The sequence below is a fragment of the Chlorocebus sabaeus genome, chromosome 9, assembly GCF_047675955.1.
Source record: "Chlorocebus sabaeus isolate Y175 chromosome 9, mChlSab1.0.hap1, whole genome shotgun sequence".
Classification (NCBI taxonomy): Eukaryota; Metazoa; Chordata; class Mammalia; order Primates; family Cercopithecidae; genus Chlorocebus; species Chlorocebus sabaeus.
The window spans coordinates 1,099,422-1,120,262 of NC_132912.1; the positions used below are offsets into that span (position 1 = coordinate 1,099,422).

Sequence of the window (20,841 nt, forward strand, 5' to 3'; positions counted from 1 at the left end):
AAGGTAGGTTTATGTCCTCTCTTGAAAGGGAAAAATTGTGTTATTTTGAAGGAGTGTTTGTTTTTAAATCTCGTATCACACTAGGTAGCCATTTCTACAATTTGATTCATAGTTTCCTTGGCAGAAATTTGGAACTTTAAACTCTTTAAGCATTTTATGTATAAAAATATGTAATGATACAAAACAAGAGTTTAGAATAAAAGATAATTCACTTTGGAAAAGGTTTAGAGTTATTCATTCATTCATTCATTCATTTTAAACAAAGTCTTCTTCTGCAGGATTCTAAACTGCCCTCCTCGGTTCGCAGTACACTTCTGGAACTGTTTGGTCAAATAGAAAGAGAGTTTGAAAACCTTTATATTGAAAACTTAGAATGTGAGTATCTCCTATTTTAATATATTTTTATAGCTTTACCTATCCATAGGAATCTTTGAAAGTCAAATTTATGAATTGACATTCATCACTATATTAGTTTTCTGCTCTGCTGTAGCAAACTTAAACTTATTTTAGTGGCTTAAACTAACACAGGTTTGTCATCTTGCAGTTCTGTGGGTCTGGTATGATTCCCACGAGGCCACAGTCGGGTGTTGGCCAAGCTCCACTCCCTCTGGAGGCTCTGGGGAGGAATGTTCCTGCGTGTTTGGATTGTGACAGAATTCAGTTCTTTGCAATTTTAGGATGGAGGTCTGTGTGCTGCACTCCTTGGCTCCTGGCCCCTTCCCTCTTGCTGGAGTCCTGCTTGCTCTCTGACCCGCCCTCTGAAGGATTGGGCTCCAGGATTGGGCTCCAGGATAGTCCAGGCACATCTCCCACTGCAGAGTCCTTGTGCCTGTGCTGGGTCCTGTTCACAGGTTATGGGCTTAAGGCACGGGCATCTTTGGGGGTTCATCATCCTGCTTACTGCACTGACCAGCCCAAATTGTGATTTTATAAAAAGCACATGGATCTTGGCCAGGCACGGTGGCTCACGCCTGTAATCCCAGCACTTTGGGAGGCTGAGGCGGGTGGGTCACGAGGTCGGGAGATCCAGACCATCCTGGCTAACACAGTGAAACCCCGCCTCTACTAAAAATACAAAAAATTTAGCCCGGCGTGGTGGCGGCGCCTGTAGTCCCAGCTACTCGGGAGGCTGAGGCAGGAAAATGGCGTGAACCCAGGAGGTGGAGCTTGCAGTGAGCCGAGATGGCGCCACTGCACTCCAGCCTGGGTGACAGAGCGAGACTCTGTCTCAAAAAACAAAAATAAAAAGTAAAAAATAAAAAATAAAAAATACATGGATCTTATAATTTTCCCTATACCAAGTACACCATAAATTGAGAAAACATTGATTTACCTTTTTATTAACATGCCATCATTTGAAAATTGATGCATATACTATATCTGACTTATTAAAGGCAAATCAAAACAATTTTGAATTAGCTTGGCTTTAATTTTTCTTTCTTTTTTTATTTTGGAAGTAATGCCCATATATGCTTAAAAATTTATCAAACAGTGTAAAAAGAAATCTACCATTACCCCTCAAGCCCATCACACTCTTCAAAGGAAGACATTTTCTGCATGTTTTTGCTTTTGGTTCTTTTGGTGGTCAGTACTGTGGGCACCCACCACCACGCCTGGCTAATTTTTGTATTTTTAGTAGAGAAGGGGTTTCGCCATGTTGGCCAGGCTGGTCTTGAACTCCTGACCTCAAGTGATCTGCCTGCCTCGGCCTCCAAAATTGTTGGGATTACAGGCATGAGCTACTGCGTCCAGCCCAGAATAATGTTTCTAACTGTGCAGAATCAAGCACTATGGAAACTGTTGAAATGCAGGTGCTATCTTTGAGACCCTGATAGCAGTGTCTTCCACAGTGTAGCAAGTGTGTGACCTTTTATTTTTGGAATGGTATCTGGAATGATTTCTTTAGTTTTTTGAGAACTCTATGAATTATGATCTTGCTTAGTAGAATATTATTCACATGTTTGTTTATATAACACTAATATATAACATTTTTTCTGTGTGCAAGTTTTGGAAGTGGTGAGTACACTTAAACATAAAAACATACTTTACATTTTTGAAAACTTTTTTCTTCCCAGTACGTAGAGAAATCGACACTCTTAATGAACGTTTAGCTGCCGAAGGACAAGCGATTGATGGAGCAGAGCTGAGTAAGGGCCAACTCAAAACAAAAGGTGAGGTGAATTCCCGTGAAAGTTTTTGTCTTGCAGATTATGTATGTAGGAAATTTGGAATTTAGTGAAGGACACTGGCTGGTTTGCGTTTTGCTGTCAGCAAACCTTGAACTATCTAATTCAGGAGTGGGTCTAAGAGAATAAGGAGCTCGGTTCTTGTTCCTGTTCCGCCATGGCTCTGTGTCACTAGGGTCAGACAAGCGCTTCTGGGCCCCCTTTCTTCCTGTTCGAGACACAAGACCTATTTGCAAGGCTGTGAGTCTTTGATTGCGTGATTGTGTTTGATTGTCACTCTCTGTCCCTGCAGCCAGTCACAGCACCAGCCAGCTCTCCCAGAAACTGAAGACCACTTACAAGGCTTCCACCAGCAAGGTATGCAGGCCACTGGCTCTTGAGCCAGCATGTGGTGGTTAAGGTGTGCAAATACGTACTTTAAGTTGCATATTTTCCAATTAGAAAGGCATAGTAGAAAAACATAAATGGTTTTAAGGGAAATTTAGTTTTTTAAAGGAATGTCCTGACTGGGCATGGTGGCTCATGCCTGTAATCCCAGTACTTTGGGAGGCCGAGGCGGGTGGATCACTTGAGGTCAGGAGTTTGAGACCAGCTTGGCCAACATGGAGAAACCCTATCTCTACTAAAAATACAAAAATTAGCCGGACGTGGTGGCGGGTGCCTGTAATCCCAGCTACTTGAGAGGCTGAGGCATGAGAATTGCTTAAGCCTGGGAGGTGAAGGTTACAGTGAGCTGAGATTACACCACCACACTCTAGCCTGGGCAACAGAGTGAGACTCTGTCTCAAAAAAAAAAAAAAAAAGAATGTCAGTATGCAGGCATTTACACAGTAGCTTACCCTAGTACCCACAGGAATTAATATATGATGTTTTAGTAAATATATTGTCTTTAGAGGGAATATATAATTTCTGTTGTTAATTGGCTTAATATAAAGGATCTGAATTTGGAGGAAGCTAATAAATAGGTACAAATTAGTGAAAATTATGTTCTGAGCTAAAGTTACATTTTAGTTCATTATGTTCTTTTCCTCAGTTTCCTAAATGTGAAGGTCTGTCTCTCAGACAAGTAGGGATGTTCATGGTGTTTTGTATTTTCTTAAAGTATCTCGTGCTGACCTTCTTAAAGTGGCAAAGGTTTAAATGTTTGGAAATTCATTTGTCTATGATGAATTACTACTATCAAGTGATATTTTGAGGTAATTTTGTATGCGTCTGTACTTTGGCATATTTCAAGGATACAAAAGATAAATTGAAATTTTCAGTGATCCTGCTATGATGGTGTAAGTAGTTCTTATTATCTTTGTATTTTTCCAATCTGTTTCCTTGAGTTTAAAGTTATTTAGCAGGACATCTGTAGTAAGATTAACTACAATTAATAGAGCAAATTCAGTCCTTCTGCCATTTGTCCTCATGTGATAGTCTTTGGTAGTTCTTCGTTATTCAAAAGAAAATCGGAAATTCCTGGTATTTTCTACTGTACTTTCCTTTGATAACATCTAGAATGTAAGTTGCTAATTTATTTTTTTGGCCATGTAATAGCTAGCTTCTACTTACAAGTTTTGAACTTTTTAATAAATTAACTTGAAGCTTTTTCTTCATTATGAAGTGTGAAATTATGTTCTTCCTCATTTAATTTCTTGTTACATTATCTTGAATTATGTTGCTTTTTCTGGTGTGTAGAGTTGTATGTATACAATGTATGGTCTTGGAATTCCAAAACTCTCATTATTACTGAAGTAGAGGAAGAAATGATTATATAAAGTTGTCCTTTACCGTGGGCAGTAAAAGGTAAGATTTGGACAAGGGTAAGGATATGTATAGTAATGCTTTGCTTTAAAAACTGTATTAGAGATATTGGCCGGGCACGGTGGCTCAAGCCTGTAATCCCAGCATTTTGGGAGGCCGAGGCGGGTGGATCACGAGGTCAGGAGATCAAGACCATCCTGGCTAACACAGTGAAACCCCGTCTTTACTAAAAATACAAAAAAATTAGCCGGATGTGGTGGCGGCGCCTGTAATCCCAGCTACTCGGGAGGCTGAGGAAGGAGAATAGCGTGAACCCGGGAGGCAGAGCTTGCAGTGAGCTGAGATGGCGCCACTGCACTCCAGCCTGGGTGACAGAGCAAGACTGTCTCAAAAAAAAAAAAAAAGTATTAGAGATTTTTAAAGCCCAGTCATTTTAGGTACTAGAAATTGATCTGAATCTATAAGAAGCATATTACTAATGATCTTTATAGTTTTTGCACACTGCCTGTACCCATTGTAAAAAATAACTATGAAAATATAAGACATCTGAAGATTGAAGAACTAATTTGGTAACAATACCTTCTGATTTGTACTACAGTGTGGATTCTTGGTACCAAAGCTAAGCATGAATGCGACAAGAGAAAGGCTACACAGTCTAGATTTATTACTTTCCCTCCTTCTGACCCAGAGCCATGAAAAGCAAGTAGCGTGCCAGGTGGGATGGCGAGAACGTAAAAGTGTGTTACATGAACACAGAAGAGGATTTTCCCCTTCCTTGGTGGCTAATGAGATTTCTGATGCCTACGTGGGAGGGAAGTGAGGCAGTCTAACCTGCAGCCCACTTTAAAGAAACTTATAAAAATCAGAAAGGGCTTTTTCCACAAAGAAAGATACTTATCTCCTCAAAAATATTTACAGACATTTTCACAACTGTGCTTTAGATTGTGCCTCAGTTAAAATGATCTGGGATGATGGGCGTGAGCATCAATTTGCTGCTTCATTCTGCTGCTTTTCTGTTATGAATGTTCCCTCTAAGTAATTCAGTGTGTTTTGGTGGGTCTCTTGGTAATGACGACTAAGTCAGCATTTTTAAGGAAAAAGAGTTAAGGTAATAGATGGTCAGAGTGTGGTGGGCATTTTGGAAGCAACACATGAGAAAATATTTGAAAACGGCGCACAATCTCCTGCACAGCTCCAGCAGCAGTGCAGTCAGCCTCTGGAAAGGAGCCACTCTGTTCTTACCCTGGGAATGCAGCAGGCGAAGAATGTAGCTCTAATAGTTTGTTTCTTATAATACTGTCATTAATGTTAGAAGTGATGAGAGACTTGGAAAATGAAATTTACTACAATATTGTTATTTATGTTAGAAATGGTGAGAGTCATGGAAAATGAAATTTACTACAATACTGTTATTTATGTTAGAAATGGTGAGAGACTTGGAAAGTAAAATTTACTATCATACTGTTATTTATGTTAGAAATGGTGAGAGACTTGGAAAATGAAATTTACCACAGCTTATTATGGTGGGAGGTTGTGTATGTCCTTTAATTTCACTCCCTGCTAAAATGTTATAATATTATTTAACATCTGAATGACACATTCTGTAAGCAAAAGCATTTCCCATGTGGTGGAGGCATAATTTTGTGGGATTGAATAGGATATAAGTGTTCAGAAAGAAAAGAGGATAGTGATGGGTTTGAGGTTGAACAAGTGCTTTTGCAATTCCTGTGACCAGTTCCAGTGGAAGTTCTTTCTGTTACTGCTGAAAATGTTGGCCTCTTCCTCAGCCTTTTATGTCATTGTATCCGGCAAGAATAACTCGAGGGTGCAGACCCAAATCGATGTGACAGTGGCTTGTGCTTTCATGGCTTAGGAAGAATGAATTTAGATCTGTTTTTCAGGGCTGTGCCAAATCAGTGTTTAAAACAAGTTTTGTAATGCCACTGATTTTCGTTTTTCACTTAATTTTTTGTTTTATTCTGAAAAGTCTACATTATTCTGATTTACTTGACCGCTGGACAGCTGTTTTCTTACCCAAGAAAAATTTAAAAAGCAAACTCTGCAGAAATCGTTGTGTTGAATTAATTTCTTCCTCACTCACTTCATATTTTTCCTGACAAGAGGACACGAGAACTGTCTGCTGTGTGTGTCGTCATTCGAGACGATGCCTTTCTCTGGTCCGTGCTGTGTTCGCGTTGTCTCCTGCTGGACTGAGCATGTCCGAAAGGCCAGGGGCCCACGGCCACACTGCTCTGCATCCTCATAGCTGGTGCCTGCTCTGAGCGAGCGCCCAGTCTCAGACAAACCAGCACACCTGTTAGTGTCGCCTTTTGATTCCTCCCAACCACAGGCTTTTTTCCACTTGATGATATGTGGTTGGTGTAAATTCTCAAAAACAGCAAAATGTGAACATGTACAGCGATCAGTGTCATTAGCTACAGTTAAGGGTTTGTGATGTCCTTCCTGACTCATGTCCTTCCTGACATGTCTGAGTGGCTAGCTAACAATTTGTTTTTTTAAGAATTTGGAAATTTTGTCTGATGGTTTGGGTTTGGGAGAGAGTGACCTGAAACACCTAAATCTACCCTTCTGCAGTGAGACCTTCCATGACTGGCTGTCAGACTGAGGTGGGGGAGCCTCCACAGGTCACCGCGAGAGCTGTACGCGTTCTCTGTGATATGAGCTGAACCCGCCACCCTTTCCACACAGGGCGTTTCAGCTCACACTTGTGCTGTGTTCCTTGATGCTTTAACTGTCTTAGTCAGTGATTTGTGCATTTTCCAGGATGTCTTTTTCATTTTCTCTTCCTTGACTTAGAAAAATTTACTTCAGTAAATTGTTTCATAAGACTCCTCATCTCGGTTTCAGATTGTCTCCAGCTTTAAGACCACGACATCGCGAGCTGCCTGCCAGCTCGTGAAGGAATACATCGGCCACCGGGACGGGATCTGGGATGTCAGCGTGGCCAGGACACAGCCAGTGGTGCTCGGGACTGCGTCGGCCGGTGAGTTGCACACGGACCTGGCCAGTCTGCAGAAGCATGGCTGTGCCTGATCCCTGAGTGACGGACATTCACTTTTCTGTGACAGAGGAACCCTAGATGCAAAAGTGTCCTGGAGGAGTCAGTGGAACCAACACATTAGCCCTTGGTGATGCTTAGTGCTGCGGCCTGCAGTCCTGCATTCTGTGGTCTTGTGAGAGGGTGTCCGGCTGCACCCTGCATTCCGTGGTCCCATGGATAGATGTGCATCTGCACCCTGCTTTCCGTGGTCCCGTGGGAGGGTGTCCGGCTGCACCCTGCATTCTGTGGTCCCGTGGGAGGGTGTCCGGCTGCACCCTGCTTTCCGTGGTCCCGTGGGAGGGTGTCCGGCTGCACCCTGCTTTCCGTGGTCCCGTGGGAGGGTGTCCGGCTGCACCCTGCATTCTGTGGTCCCGTGGATAGATGTGCTTCTGCACCGTCTTTTCCAGGTCCCTGTGGGTAGGACGTTGCAACTCATAGTGAACCAAGTATCTGAGGAAAGAAATACTTGTTTGGAATTGATTTAACTTAAATGTGTTGAGGAATCAGTATTCCAATTATTCGTTCTCTTTTTTTTTTGAGATGGAGTCTTGCTCTGTCGCCCAGGCTGGAATACAGTGGCGCGATCTCGGCTCACTGCAACCTCCGCCGCCTCCCGGGTTCAAGCAGTTTTCCTGCCTCAGCCTCCCGAGTAGCTGAGACTACAGGCGCCTGCCACCACGCCCGGCTGATTTTTTTTTTTCTTTTTTTTTGTATTTTTAGTAGAGGTGGGGTTTCGCTGTGTTAGCCAGGATGGTCTCAATCTCATGACCTTGTGATCTGCCCGCCTTGGCCTCCCAAAGTGTTGCGATTACAGGCGTGAGCCACTGTGCCTGGCCCTCTTTTTCTTATCCATAGCCACGTGTGTTTCTGATTTGTAGATGTATTTGACTTTTTTCCCACAAGTGGAGTACAGCTGAGGGGCAGTGCTGTGGTACTCACTGAAAGTGAACACTACATGGGCATGTAGCCAGCAGTGGAGGCTGATGGCCTCCCCCAGCTGGAGTTTGCCCGCAGAGTCACAGGGGCAGAGTGTGGAAAGCGACCCTTTGTTTTCTCTAAAAAAAGATATTTTATGAAAGCTATCTAAGGTGGTATAATACCCCTTCAGATAAAAATTGCTCATATTAAAAACGGTGCTCACTGAAAATGCTGTCCCAGCTTGTGAGACGTTACTCACTCACTGGACTCTGCTTTTTAGAGGCAGAAGTGAACGTGATAAACCACTTGATAGCAAAGAAAGTTCTTGCTTCTCTTTGTCGTGGATAAGTGTCTTGGATTCTTTGGAAATCATAGTTTAAAAAAAAGAATAGAAGGGTCCTTTCTGATATTTCAGAAATTTCATTTGGCTAATTGGCGCTTATTTCTCAGATTTTTCCATTAAATCTACTTAAAAAAGTAATGGCTATAGGAGAAGGGCCCGAAGATCCGAAGAAATGCTTATCTCAACAGTCATAACTGAATTTGGATGCTGTTTGAATTTGAACGCTAGATGTTCTGGAACATTTTAATACTTTAATAAAGTAATGAAACTGTGATGGAAACGACCTCTGTCTGTAATTTTCCAGCATGATGTAGCCAGCCTGATAGTAAAGTAGGAAATCGAGTCTCTGGTTGTCTGTTAGGTGACTTCATGGCCTCAGACAGGTCACAGCTTCTCCCATTTGGGAAATGTTTTCTTTGATCAGTTGAAGTCTACAGAGTAATAGAATCAAAGGTACAAGAGATATCAGTGGTAGTGTAACTTCCCATTTTTAGAGTATTTGTCTTATTCTTTCATTTGAAAAACTGTAAACTGATGATAGCTAAGTTCCGACTTCTTCATTTCCATCTTGCAGATCACACGGCTTTGCTGTGGAGCATAGAGACAGGGAAGTGCCTAGTCAAGTACGCAGGCCACGTGGGCTCAGGTAAGCACTGCCTAAGGAGTGCCGTAGCCAGAGGCCATTGCCTCCTCCAGTGTGTTTTTAAAATCGTGCATGGTAAAGCCCGCTGCTACTTCGTAGGAAGCTCTACTGTTTCGGTTGTCAAGGGACAGTGTGGTTTGTTCAGAGACTGGGATAACTCTGTGTCTTGAGTTTGTACGGGCTCAATAACAGGGAAAAGCTTAACTCCCTAAACAATGTACATATCATCTTAGTCTACATTTTATTTAATGTTGTATATAAACCATATGTAGGAAATTTTGTAACTGAAATGTGTGCATTATTTATCACAAAGTATCTGTTTTAGAGATTTACTTTTGGTGTAGTGATAACTTGGATATATTCAATAAAGGATACTCCATGAATGCGCTTGCGTGCCTGTAGTTAATGCTGTCCACGTAGTTAATGCTGTCCACGTAGCTCTTTTCTGCCTTTTCACTTAGAGCTGTGTGTGTACCAGTTTCCTGACCAGCTTTTGTTTCTGTTTCCTCTCGCACGTGGTATGTGGTTCCTTCCCCTGCAGTGCCCTCTTCACCTGCTCACTCGCCCTCCCTCACACCCTCCATGCTGCCAGGCTGAGAGGTGGCATCACCTGTGTGCACAGAGGGACAGGTGTGGGTGGGGCCTGTGGCTCTGCGCACCTGTTTGCCCATCCCCAGGGCCCTGATGAGCTACGGACCCCTCCCCTCCCCTTTCACAGGACCTCCTCTCCTTCGGCCATTCCTGCTGTCACCGTGTCTTGTCTTTCTTGCCCTGGACTTTTCTTCTTAGCATGTAGACAGGCTGGCACCTTTCCCGTGTTTGACGCCCTCCTCCGTGCTGCCTTCTTACCTGTCTTCCTCCCCTGGCATCCCACAGACTGACTGGGGTGCCACAGTGTCATCTGCAGTTTTCTAGCAGTGCCTGGTGTGTGTGTGATCGGTGCTCAAATGTAGAGCAAAACGATGTTACAGGAACAAGCGCTGTATTGTTTCCTCATTCAAATTTCCTCTTCAAAAACGTTAAAAAAATTAAATATATGTGCATAGGCTAAAAACTTAAGACTTGAAAGTCGAAATGACTCCTCGATCCCTGGGCTGCAGAATGGATGTTGTGTTAGCAGGCATGAAATAACATTCATCTTGTACATCTCCATCAGGGCTCTTGGGTGAGCAGGTGCATTGTCAATGAGCCAGTTGTATTTTGAAAGTTGTAGGTCTCATTGGTAGGCTTAAAATACTCAGTCAACAATGCTGTCATCAGATGTGCTGTCATCCATGCTTTGTTGTTCCATTTATGGAGGACAGGTAGAGGAGATGTAGCATGATTCTTAAGGGCCCTAGGATTTTTGGAATGGCAAGTGAGCACTGACTTCAGCTGAAAGTCACCAGCCACTTTCGCCCCTAACAACAGTCAGCCTGTCCCTTGAAGTTTCAAAGGCATGGATGTCTCCTCTCTAGCTATGAAAGTACTAGACGGCATATTCTTCCAATATAAGGCTGTTTGTTTGCATTCAAAACCTGTTGTTTAGAGTAACCATCTTCACCAGTGAGCTCAGCTGGATCTTCTGGAGAACCTGCAGCTTCTCCGTCAGCATTTGCTGCTTCACCTTGTACTTTTATGTTGTGGAGACGGCATCTTAAACCTCATAAACAACTCTGCCAGCTTCCAGCTTTTCTTCCGCAGCTCCATCACCTCTCTCATCCCTCATGGAATTGAAGAGAGCCAAGGCCCTGCTCTGGATTAGGCTTCGGCAAAAGGGAATGTTGTGGCTGGTTTAATCAATCCCAACCACTCCAACTTCCTGTGTATCGGCGTGCTTATCATTTGTGTGTTCACTGGAATAGCGCTTTTACTTTCCTTCAAGAACTTTTCCTTTGCATTCAGAACTTGGCTGTCTGGTGCAAGATGCCCAGCTTTCAGCCTGTCTCAGCTTTTGGCTTGCCTTCCTCACTAAGCTTAATCATTTATAGCTTTTGATTTAAAGGGAGCGATGTGCAACTCTTCCTTTCATTGGAATACTTAGAGGCCATTGTAGGGTTATAAATTGGCCTAATTTTAGTATTGTTTTGTCTCAGGGAGTAGAGAGGCCTGAGCAGAGGGAGAGATGAGAGAAAGGCTGGTTGGTGGAGCAGTCGTAACTCCCACAACATTTATTCAGTAAGTTTGTGGTCTTATGTGGGTGTGGTTTGTGCCCCCCCTCAAAATGACAATGGTATCATCAGAGAGCACAGGTCACTATTAACAGATACAATAATTATGCAAAAATCCAAGGTCAAGGTGCTGGCAAAAATAAATTAAAAAAAAAATGAAAAAGTTTGAAATATTGCAAGAATTACCAACGTGTGTCACAGAGACGTGACGTGAACACATGCTGTTGGGAAAATGGTGGCAATTAGGTCTTCGACGCAGGGTTGCCACAAACCCTCAATTTGTAAAAAATCCAATACCTACAAAGCACAATAAAGTGAAGGGTAATTAAACGGGGTATGCCTGCATCCACACACAGGCGAGTACATACACGCATAGTCATTTCAGTTCTCTAGAGAGGATTTAATTTTCCCCTGGCCAGCAGATAGAGTGGATGGCAAGCCTTGATTGACTTAAGGGTTGGTGGCCGGTGGGCTTCAGGCTTTAGGGGCTGTGCTGTTCTTCTCGCTCTCCCTTGTTCTAAGGGAGTTGTCCTTCAAGGATGTGCCTTCACAGGCCCCGAGCTTTAGTTTCATCTGCCGGTACTCTCTGCGTTAGCTCTCAGAGGCTGCTTTCTGCTTGGTGTCCGCCCTCATGCCCAGTTTAGGTGCTGTCAGTGCCTTGGGGAGGCGAGCAGCTGGCCTGCTCCTTCCGGGCTGCCTCTCCTGAGGGATCCGGCCTCAGCTCCTGTTGCAGCCCCTCACCTCTGGACTGCACCCTTGCTCCGGCTGGTCTCTGTGCCTTGAGGGAGTGCATCAGGTAGGGGGGCCTCCAGTGCTTCCCCCTGGGGCGTCTGGGCTTCCATGATGACTTAAAGCCTTTTGTTTATTTTTTGCTGTTAATCTGCAGCTTTTATAATTAATCCCAGCAGGGGTTTGAGTGGATCCATAGAGGCTGCCTTGTCCCAGCAGGAAGAAGTCTCTTCCTATTCTTGTGCCTGGCTTGTTTTTTTGTTGGCTTTCCATTCTTCACGCAGGTTAATTTGACCTTCCTGTGTTCACCCACTCACCGTCACCATCTGCTCTTCTGGCCTCCAGTATTTGGTGTCTGTTTCTTCGCTCATCGTCTCTTTAGTTCTTTCTTTGTGGGTCTGTGCCTGTTTCTTCCAGGATGCCTCCTGCATTTAGAGAGGTGTCAGAGAGGGGAGAAGACGCCTGTGTTTCTGGCACGCTGTCGTGTTGCGTGTGTCTCTCCTCTTCCTCCTGGGGACTTGTGTTTGCATTTTTCCACTAGGGGATTTTTTTGTTTTTTTTGAGATGGAGTCTCACTCTGTCACCTAGGCTGGAGTGCAGTGGTGCAATCTCCGTTCACTGCAACCTCCGCCTCCCATGTTGAAACGATTCTCCTGCTTCAGCCTCCCGAGTGGCTGGGATTACAGGTGCCCGCCACCATGCCTGGCTAAATTTTGTATTTTTTTAAAATTTATTTTTAATTAATTTACTTTTCGAGACAGAGTCTCGCTCTGTCGCCAGGCTGGAGTGCGGTGGTGGGATCTAAGCTCACCGCAACTTCTGCATCCCGGGTTCACATGATTCTCCTGCTTCAGCCTCCTGAGTAGCTGGGACTACAGGCACGTGCCACCACGCCCAGCTAAGTTTTGTATTTTTAGTAGAGATGGGATTTCACCATGTTGGCCAGGCTGGTCTTGAACTTCCGACCTCAGGCGATCCGCCCGCCTCAGTCTCCCAAAGTGCTGGGATTATAGGCGTGAGCTACTGTGCCCGGCCTGGGATGTTTTGATCTCTAAGTTGACCTAACTAAAGGGAGTAGTGGGGCTGCTGGGAATTGAATCAGTACAACTCTACAAGGAGGTGGTTTGACCCTGGATCACACTCTGCCTCTTTCCTCTTGGGTCCTCTGAGCAAAATGCCCAGCGGCAGACTCCCCCTCCTGTCCCCCAGGAGGGGAAAACCAGTGAGGGTCCCAGTTTTGCTGTGTCTGCGCCTCTCAGAGGCAGAGGTGACGCTGGTGGCAGAGGTTGTTGTCCCCTTTGTTCTTCTCTCTTTAGATTTCAGCTTAAATTTTATGACAGTTAAATGTGCACGTGATGGAAAGAGCCAGTGTCTTTGACACTGGATGAAAGGTAGCCGTGACTGGCATCCCCATTTCTGCTCCCCTCATGGCTGCTGTGGATTGGGTCAGGTGCCCATGGGTTCTGCTGCCACGCCTTTAAATCATGGCTCACAGTGCTGCCCCGGCCTTCTTGCTCCAGCCCGCCTATTGACCGTCCACTGTGGAAGGTGACTGGGGGTGATTGAGCTCTCTCGAGGACCTCATTACACCAGGCGTGGTTTCCATCCTCACCCCAACATGATTCTGTGCCGATTTTGTAAGATCTGGGGTCAGTTTTCACATTATTATGCCTGTGTGAGCAGTGCTGTGAAGAAGCTGCCTCCACAGCTCCCGTCACCATGTGCCTGCCCTCCGCCTCCTTCTGTGGCGTAGTGTCTTCCACCCACTCCTCACAGTGGCCCACCTTCATTTGTGATTAGCTGAAGGTTGGGATAGACATAATAAAGTGAAAATTGATCATCGATCTTACCAAAATTTCTCATCGAAATTGGAAGCGTTAATACTATTTATTAGTGGTTCTAGTGATAATTTGGTTTTAGCTCCATTGAGTGCTTAAGTTTATTGCTTGTAAGTGTACACAGTTTCCACCAGCTTTTGCCACAGTTGTCTGTGTTTTAATATTAATAATGAGGCTATCTTCTAGCATTTTTCATTTAGTTACTTAGAAAAATACAATTCTAATGGCATAGCTAGCAACATTTTGTTAAGGAGATCACCTTTTCAGATTTGGTAAAATTTCCTGTATGTTCTATGTTAGGGACATGCATTTTCTTTACAAGGGATGGAAATAAGGGTTGGTGTCCCCACAGTGACATGAGTCAGCTCTTTGCTCTGCTGACTGGTGCTGACTGATGTAGCTCACCCCATCCCAATCCCTGTCGTTTGCTTCGGGAAGATCCCAGGTGGGCAGTGTGGGCTGCAAGACGAGGTCAGACCTGTGGAGCCGGGCTCTGTGTTCAGTGCTGACATTTATGTGCGTGCTTGTGGTCTTGCTGACCACATGTCAAGCTATTCTGTCTACATTCAAGACAGGAGCAAGGGGGAAGTTGAAGTGCCAGGGTCTCACGCTCCTTTTTCAAGAAAATGATAGCTTCCGCAGACCTCTGGCTGGGCGCAGTGGCTCACACCTGTAATCCCAGCACTTTTGGAGGTCGAGGCGGGCAGGAGTTTGAGACCAGCCTGGACAACATGGCAAGACTCTGTTTCTACTAAAAACACAAAAGACCCTGTCTCTACTAAAAATACAAAGAAACTCCAAACTAGTCAGGTATGGTGGTACATTCTTGTGGTCCCAGCTACTTGGGAGGCTAAGGTGGGAGGATCACCTGAGTCTCGAAGGTGAAAGCTGTAGTGAGCTGAGATCGCGCCACTGCACTCCAGCCTAGGCCACCAGAGTGAGATTCTGTCTCGCAAAAAAAAAAAAAAAAAAAAAAAAAAAAAAGGCCTCTGCCAAATACCCCTTTTGTAAGGAGAGTGGGAGGACATCATAACCTGCGTAACCCAGTCCTGATTCATTCTCTGAGGCTGGCAGAGGTTAAAGTTTCTGGGGCCTGGGGTCTCTACTAGTCACAGAACAGATTGGGGTCCTTAGGCTGGGAAGGAAGGTGGGTGGGGTGGGGCTTGTGTAACAAATGGTGTCTGCCACACTATAATTTGTCTTCACCTGTTGTCATAATTATGTTTTCTTTTTTTTAATCCTGATTTATTTTTAGCTGAAAATGACATCTTTGTCTATAAAAAGAAATAGATGATGAATATCCTTTTCCTGGGTCCTAAACTGGGGTGATTTGGTGGTTCGTACCTTAGTTGTTTTTATTGTGCCTCTGTTCTAATTCACACATTTATGTATAGTTTAACTGAGTGGAGGATCTAATGTTGAACTCATAGTTCTTTTAATGTTGACTTTGAAATACACGCTATAGCTAATAAATGTTGATAACATGTTTTTGTCACTTTAAACCTGTTTTTATCATATTTTTATTTTGCAGTAAATTCTATCAAATTTCATCCCTCAGAGCAGTTGGCTCTCACTGGTATGTTGATTTTTTTCTTTACTGAACAAAATGATAGATGGTCTTAAAACAACTATAAATATTCCTTTCTTATCGTAGCAGAATAATCCATGGCTTTTATGAAAGTTAATCTTTAGTAGACATTTTATGAATTAAATGAGAAATAGATAAAGGAAAATACATTGAGCAGTACTTTCTAGAGATAGTAGTGGATAAGCAGTTGGTTTTATTGTGAGATGAAGATGGCTTCACGGTCTTCTTGAAACCTTTCTGTACAGCATCGGCACGTTTGTTGTTCCCCATGTGGTTCCTGTAGATGGAGCTCCTCGAGGCCCTGTGATTACCGTTGTGTTCCCTTAGATTGTATGCATCTGATACGGAGAAATGAGAAAGGTAGCACAGAGACACGGCAAGTTGCCAGAGTCAGCATTTTTACTTCTTTCTGGGTAATTTACCTAACCCGTGGTAGCTTGGATTTGCCATAATTTCAGAGTAGTTTTAAAAACGTGCCTTCCTTGGTTGCTTTTGGAGGGTAGCCTTACAGTACTGAGGACTTTTCCTGTGAGATTGTCAGACCCCCACAGATCCCCGTGATAACTCAGGGACATTGGTGATGATCTCGAAGGATGTGTGTAGGCTTTCCGTAGACCAGAGGTCCTTAGCGCTTTTTCTGTAAAGGAATAAGCAGTGAATATTTTCATCTTTGTGGGACATTCAGGCTCTGTCGCCAGTACTGAGTTCTGCTCTTGCAGCATAAAAGCAGCAGACAGTGCACTGATGAGTGGACATGGCTGTGTCCAGCAACTTTATTCACAAAAGTGGGCGGCTGCCTGGGTTTCGCCTGTGGGCCAGATTGTGCTGACCCAAGGATGGAGCACCGAGGCTGAGATGACTGGCAGCTTCACGCAGGTGGAGTTGTTGAAGAAGGAGCCCCAGTGACAAGTACTTCCAGTGTGTGGTGCAGCGAGTCACGCGGTTCGGTCAGAGTTTTTATGTGAGAGAGAAATGTGGTGGGAGGGTTAGACTGAGAGTCATTTTGAGCAGACCCAGACCACATAGCTGACTTTCACCTTCATATGTGTGTGAAGACTAAAGCAGACAAGGAGTTTACACCTTACGAAGTTGGCAGTTTGTGGGATGATTGGAAAGGGGGCAAGGAGACTGGTGGCAGTTAGATGTGTTCAGATTCAAACCAAAGGGCTCGAAAAGAGGGTGGAACCAGACACATCCAGGAACTGACAAAGACTTGGAAACATGAGGTAATGAGCATAGAGAGGGGAGAGTTAGACTAGGAAATGTGAAGTAATGGGGATAGAGAGGAGAGTTAGACTTGGCAACATGAGGTAATGGGCATAGAGAGGAGAAAGTTAGACTGGGAAATGTGAGGTAATGGGGATAGAGAGGAGAGTTAGATGGGAAACGTGAGGTAATGGGGATAGAGAGGAGAGTTAGATGGGAAACGTGAGGTAATGGGGATAGAGAGGAGGGTTAGACTGGGAAACGTGAGGTAACGAGCATGGAGAGGGGAGAGTTAGACTGGGATTGGGCATGATGTTGATCTGAGGAGGAGTTGCAAGTCCGGGCAGTACATTTATTTGCATGAAACGTGCTGTGTCAGCTCAGAGCAGCTCCTTTAGGGAAGTTGGGTGGCAGTGAAGAGAAGATGGAAGCCAGCCTGCCTCCTGTGTGTGGGTGAGATGTGGCCATGCTGGTGTCCGAGGCCTGTTCTGTGCCCCACAGTGCTGTACTTTTGTCTTTCCAATCCTCAATAAAAGCGTTTCCTCGCAAACTGGCTGCTGAAAACAGAGCGGGGCGGGAGCCGCACATATAAGGAGTGCTGATAGGTGCCTGGCCCATTGAAAGGCCGCATCTGTGTTGAATGGATGGAGATGAGTGTCGCTTTCCCGAACATCTCAGAGTTGATAGCAGCTCTGAGTTCTGATATGATAGGATTTCTTAGAGGTTAGATAGATGGAGAGGAAAATCAACTATTTGTACATTTTCTCTGAACTTCCAGGACTTCCTATGCTAGAATGAAAGGTGAAATAGTTTTTTAAGTGATCATTATTTCCTCAATTTTGGACATGTACTCTATTCTCAATAGCATTATGCAGTCTCAGAAAAGAGTTATTTAAGTAAAAAGTACATTCATCTCACTAAGTGGTCACTAAGCCGGAAAGGTCTGACTGCTGCTGCTCAGCCAGAGTGGCGGTGAAGAGCGCATTTTACCATGGTCTGTGCCTTGGGTAATTTTCCCCGATTTCTCTCTTCAGCTTCTGGAGATCAGACTGCTCATATCTGGAGATACGCGGTGCAGCTGCCGACACCCCAGCCTGTTGCTGACACTAGTGTAAGCACCTTTCCTTACCTGCGAGTGTGTAGGATGCTGATGTCTGCGAATCTGAGAATCCATTTATAATTTCTGTCATGGACCGAATGTTTGTGTCCCCCCAAGTTCAGCGTTGAAGCCCTCACCCCCTGTATGGTCGAATTTGGAGATGGGGACTCGAAGGAAGTAGTTAAAGTTCAGTGAGGTTGTGTGAGGTCCTCGTAAGAGGAGACGGTGGAGAGCTCGCCTGTGTTCTCAGTCTCTCTGTCACTCTCTGTGTCATGTAAGGGCAGAGCCAGAGGGTGGCCGTCTGTAAGGACGAGCCCGCACCAGAACCTGAATTGGCTTGATCTTGGACTTCCAGCCTCCAGAACTGTGAGAAAATGTTCTGTTTTTTATAAATCACCCAGTCTGTGGTATTTTGTTATGGCAGCCAGAGCAAACTAAGACAGATTTTAGTACCACAAAGTGGGGGACTGCTAAAGAAATGCCTGAAAATGTGGACGTGGCTTTGGAGCTGGGAATGGGTAGATGCTGTAGGCGTTTTCAGGTACCTGCTGGAGAAAGCCTCCATGACTGTGAAGGGCTTGTTGGTAGAAATACGGACATTGAAGGTGACTCGGGTAAAGGCTCAGAGAGGAAAGGGGAGAGCTGGAGAGAAAGCTTTTAGTGTCTTAGAGAATGCAAGTATCATAGACAGAATGTTGTGGAAAAGTGGATGTTGAAGGCTCTTCTGCTGAGGCCTCAGAGGAGGTGAGGGACAGGTTACGGGGAACTGGAAGAAACTGATCCTCATTACAAAATGGCCGAGGACTTGACTGAGCCGAGATCTTGTGAATGAAATGTTAAAGGTGCAGCCTGGTTGCTCTCCTTGCTTATAATAAAGTGCTAAAGGTCGGAGATACTCTGAAAGAGTTGTTAAGGGAAAGGGGATGACAACTTGTAAGATTCGGGAAATTCCCAGCCTATGCCTGTTACAAAAAAAGAGAAAGCCGGTTCCGAAGAGAGCATGCAGGGTTTGTCTGAACAGCCAGTTGACATGGAGGTGAGTGTGGGTGGGAGCCACGGCTTTAAGCACCCACCGCAGCAGGATCCAGGACTGGAGATGGGATTACACCCAGAGACTCTGCCAGCTCAAACCAGAGGGGACATGGTGGGGACAGAATGAAGGAAGGTGTCAGACTGCTGGGATTCCACAGCACAGAAACCAGCGCTGCCTGGGCAAGAACCTTTACAACCCTTGAAGATGAGGGAAGAACGCCCCTGAAGGTGATTCTGAGGTTGGTAGGGCTGCAGCTGTCACCGCAGTTCCCAGGACAAGGGCCTGTTTCTTCCTTGGTTTCGAAGTGTGGGGGCCTCCTTGGTTTCAGGGCCAGGCTGCCGTGGTCCAGTGCTGTGGGGGTGGGGCTGCCAGGCTTAGCCAAGGGGGTGACGCCCCTGCCCCAACATACTTGGAGGGTGGCGCATCTAGCCCAAGAGGGGCTCTCTGGAGCCTGAAGGAGCTCATGGAGTTTGCCTTGCGGGGTTTTGGACTTGCTTGGACCCCGCCACCCTTTCCCTGTTGCCTCTTTCTCTCTTTTGGAAAGGGAACGTCTGTCCCATGCCTGCCCTACTGTTGTATTTTGGAAACACGTAACTTGTTTGGGTTCCGTGGTTTACGGCTGGAGGGGAGCTCAGCTTCAGGGTGGGCGAATCGCACCCTGAGTCCCACCCAGTCCTGATTCAGGTGATGTTTTGTTGAGACTTGGGACTTCACACCATAGCGCTGATGCTGGAATAAGACTTCTGGGGCTGTTGGGATGGGATGACTGTATTTGCCATGCAAGAAGGACATGAATTTGGGGGAGGCCAGGGATAGGATGTTCTCAACCGAATGTCTCTGTCCCCCAGAAATCTGTGTTGAAGCCCTAACCCCCAGTGTGGCTGTATTTGGAGATAGGGCCTCTAAGGAAGAGGTTAAAGCAAAATGAGGTAGTGGAGGGGCTGCCCTGATCCCATAGGATGAGTGTGTCAGAAGAGACATCAGACACTCACCCTTATGGCTGCCCTTGTGCGCGCATGCTCTCTCTCTCCCCCCTCCCCATTTCTCCGTTTTTTTTTTTGTTTTTGAGATGGAGTCTTGCTCTGTTGCCCAGGCTGGAGTGCAGTGGCGTGATCTTGGCTCACTGCAACCTCTGCCTCCTGGGTTCAAGGGATTCTCCTGCCTCAGCCTCCCAAGCAGCCGGGACTACAGGTGTGTGCCACCACACCCAGCTGATTTTTGTATTTTTAGTAGAGACAGAGTTTCACCATGTTGGTCAGATGGTCTCGATCTCTTGACCTCATGATCCACCCTCCTTGGCCTCCCAAAGTGCTGGGATTACAGGGGTGAGCCACTGTGCCCAGCCTCTCTATGCTAATATTAATAGAAGAGCCCCTGTGGGCATGCTGCAGGATGGCAGTGCCATACACCAGAAAGGGGCCTCACCAGAAGCTGCACTGGTTGACACCTTCGTCATGGACTTAGAGTCTCCAGAACTGGAAAATAACAAATTTCTGTTGTTGAAGCCTCTTGGCCTGTAGTCTTCTGTTTTGGTGGCCTGCGCTGACTGAGACAGCACCTAGAAAGACGCTCCTTTACCTCTGTATGCGTGCATCTGCTCCAGTCTTCCTTTCTACAGATAGTAAACGTTTATCATCCACTCTCTTACAGTTTACGTTTGGATCCTGTTTCTTACTGTTTCGTCTGTTTAATATTAGACATCTGGTGTATCTTCCATGGACTTTTATCATCACATCAGCTAATGGCCTGTATGACATCAATTTTATGTGGTTCAAATTTAAACATAAATAACAAAAGATGTTGTGTATTGAGAAGAATGAATTCATGTTTTTATGCCATAAATTCATAAAATTCTTTACTTACCATTTGCCTTGGGCTGTCTGTGGTAGCCCAGCACCCTATGTTTATGATCTCAAAGAGGCCTGAATGTTCCTCTGAGTGCAGTTATCTCCCTAGTTTCAATGACAGGCTAAATGTTAGTAGCGTGGTCTTCCCGCATGCTCAGCCCTCACTGTGCGCCTGAACAGGTGGGAACAGCGCCAGGCAGACAGCATAGATGATGTACATGTCTAGTTGTTTTCATTTTGTATTGGGGTGTGATTGTTGCAAAGATGAGAGTAATCTAGTTTTGATATTTTCATCTTGGAATATTCCTTTTCTGCTTTGTGAACATTCTAAACTGTTCTATGTGGAGATAGTTAAGCAGTTAATAAATTACAGTGATAAATGAGTTTTCTTTGGTCCTAATAAAGGTTCTAATAGTTCATTTTTAACTGAATGTATTATGTATTAACACAGTTT

The 20,841-nt window shown here is 45.0% G+C and overlaps 1 protein-coding gene across 3 annotated transcripts in view; it reads left to right on the forward strand.

The window, feature by feature from the left end:
* WDR37 (WD repeat domain 37) overlaps positions 1–20,841 on the forward strand; it is a 74,118-nt gene that overhangs the window by 21,608 nt on the left and 31,669 nt on the right. For all 3 annotated transcript variants that reach the window (XM_008002103.3, XM_008002102.3, XM_008002104.3), the window contains exons 3-9: positions 279–375; positions 2,076–2,171; positions 2,479–2,543; positions 6,801–6,936; positions 8,829–8,900; positions 15,146–15,190; positions 17,443–17,519. In XM_008002103.3, the coding sequence (XP_008000294.1) occupies positions 279–375; positions 2,076–2,171; positions 2,479–2,543; positions 6,801–6,936; positions 8,829–8,900; positions 15,146–15,190; positions 17,443–17,519 (588 nt within the window). The remainder of the gene's footprint in view (positions 1–278; positions 376–2,075; positions 2,172–2,478; positions 2,544–6,800; positions 6,937–8,828; positions 8,901–15,145; positions 15,191–17,442; positions 17,520–20,841) is intronic.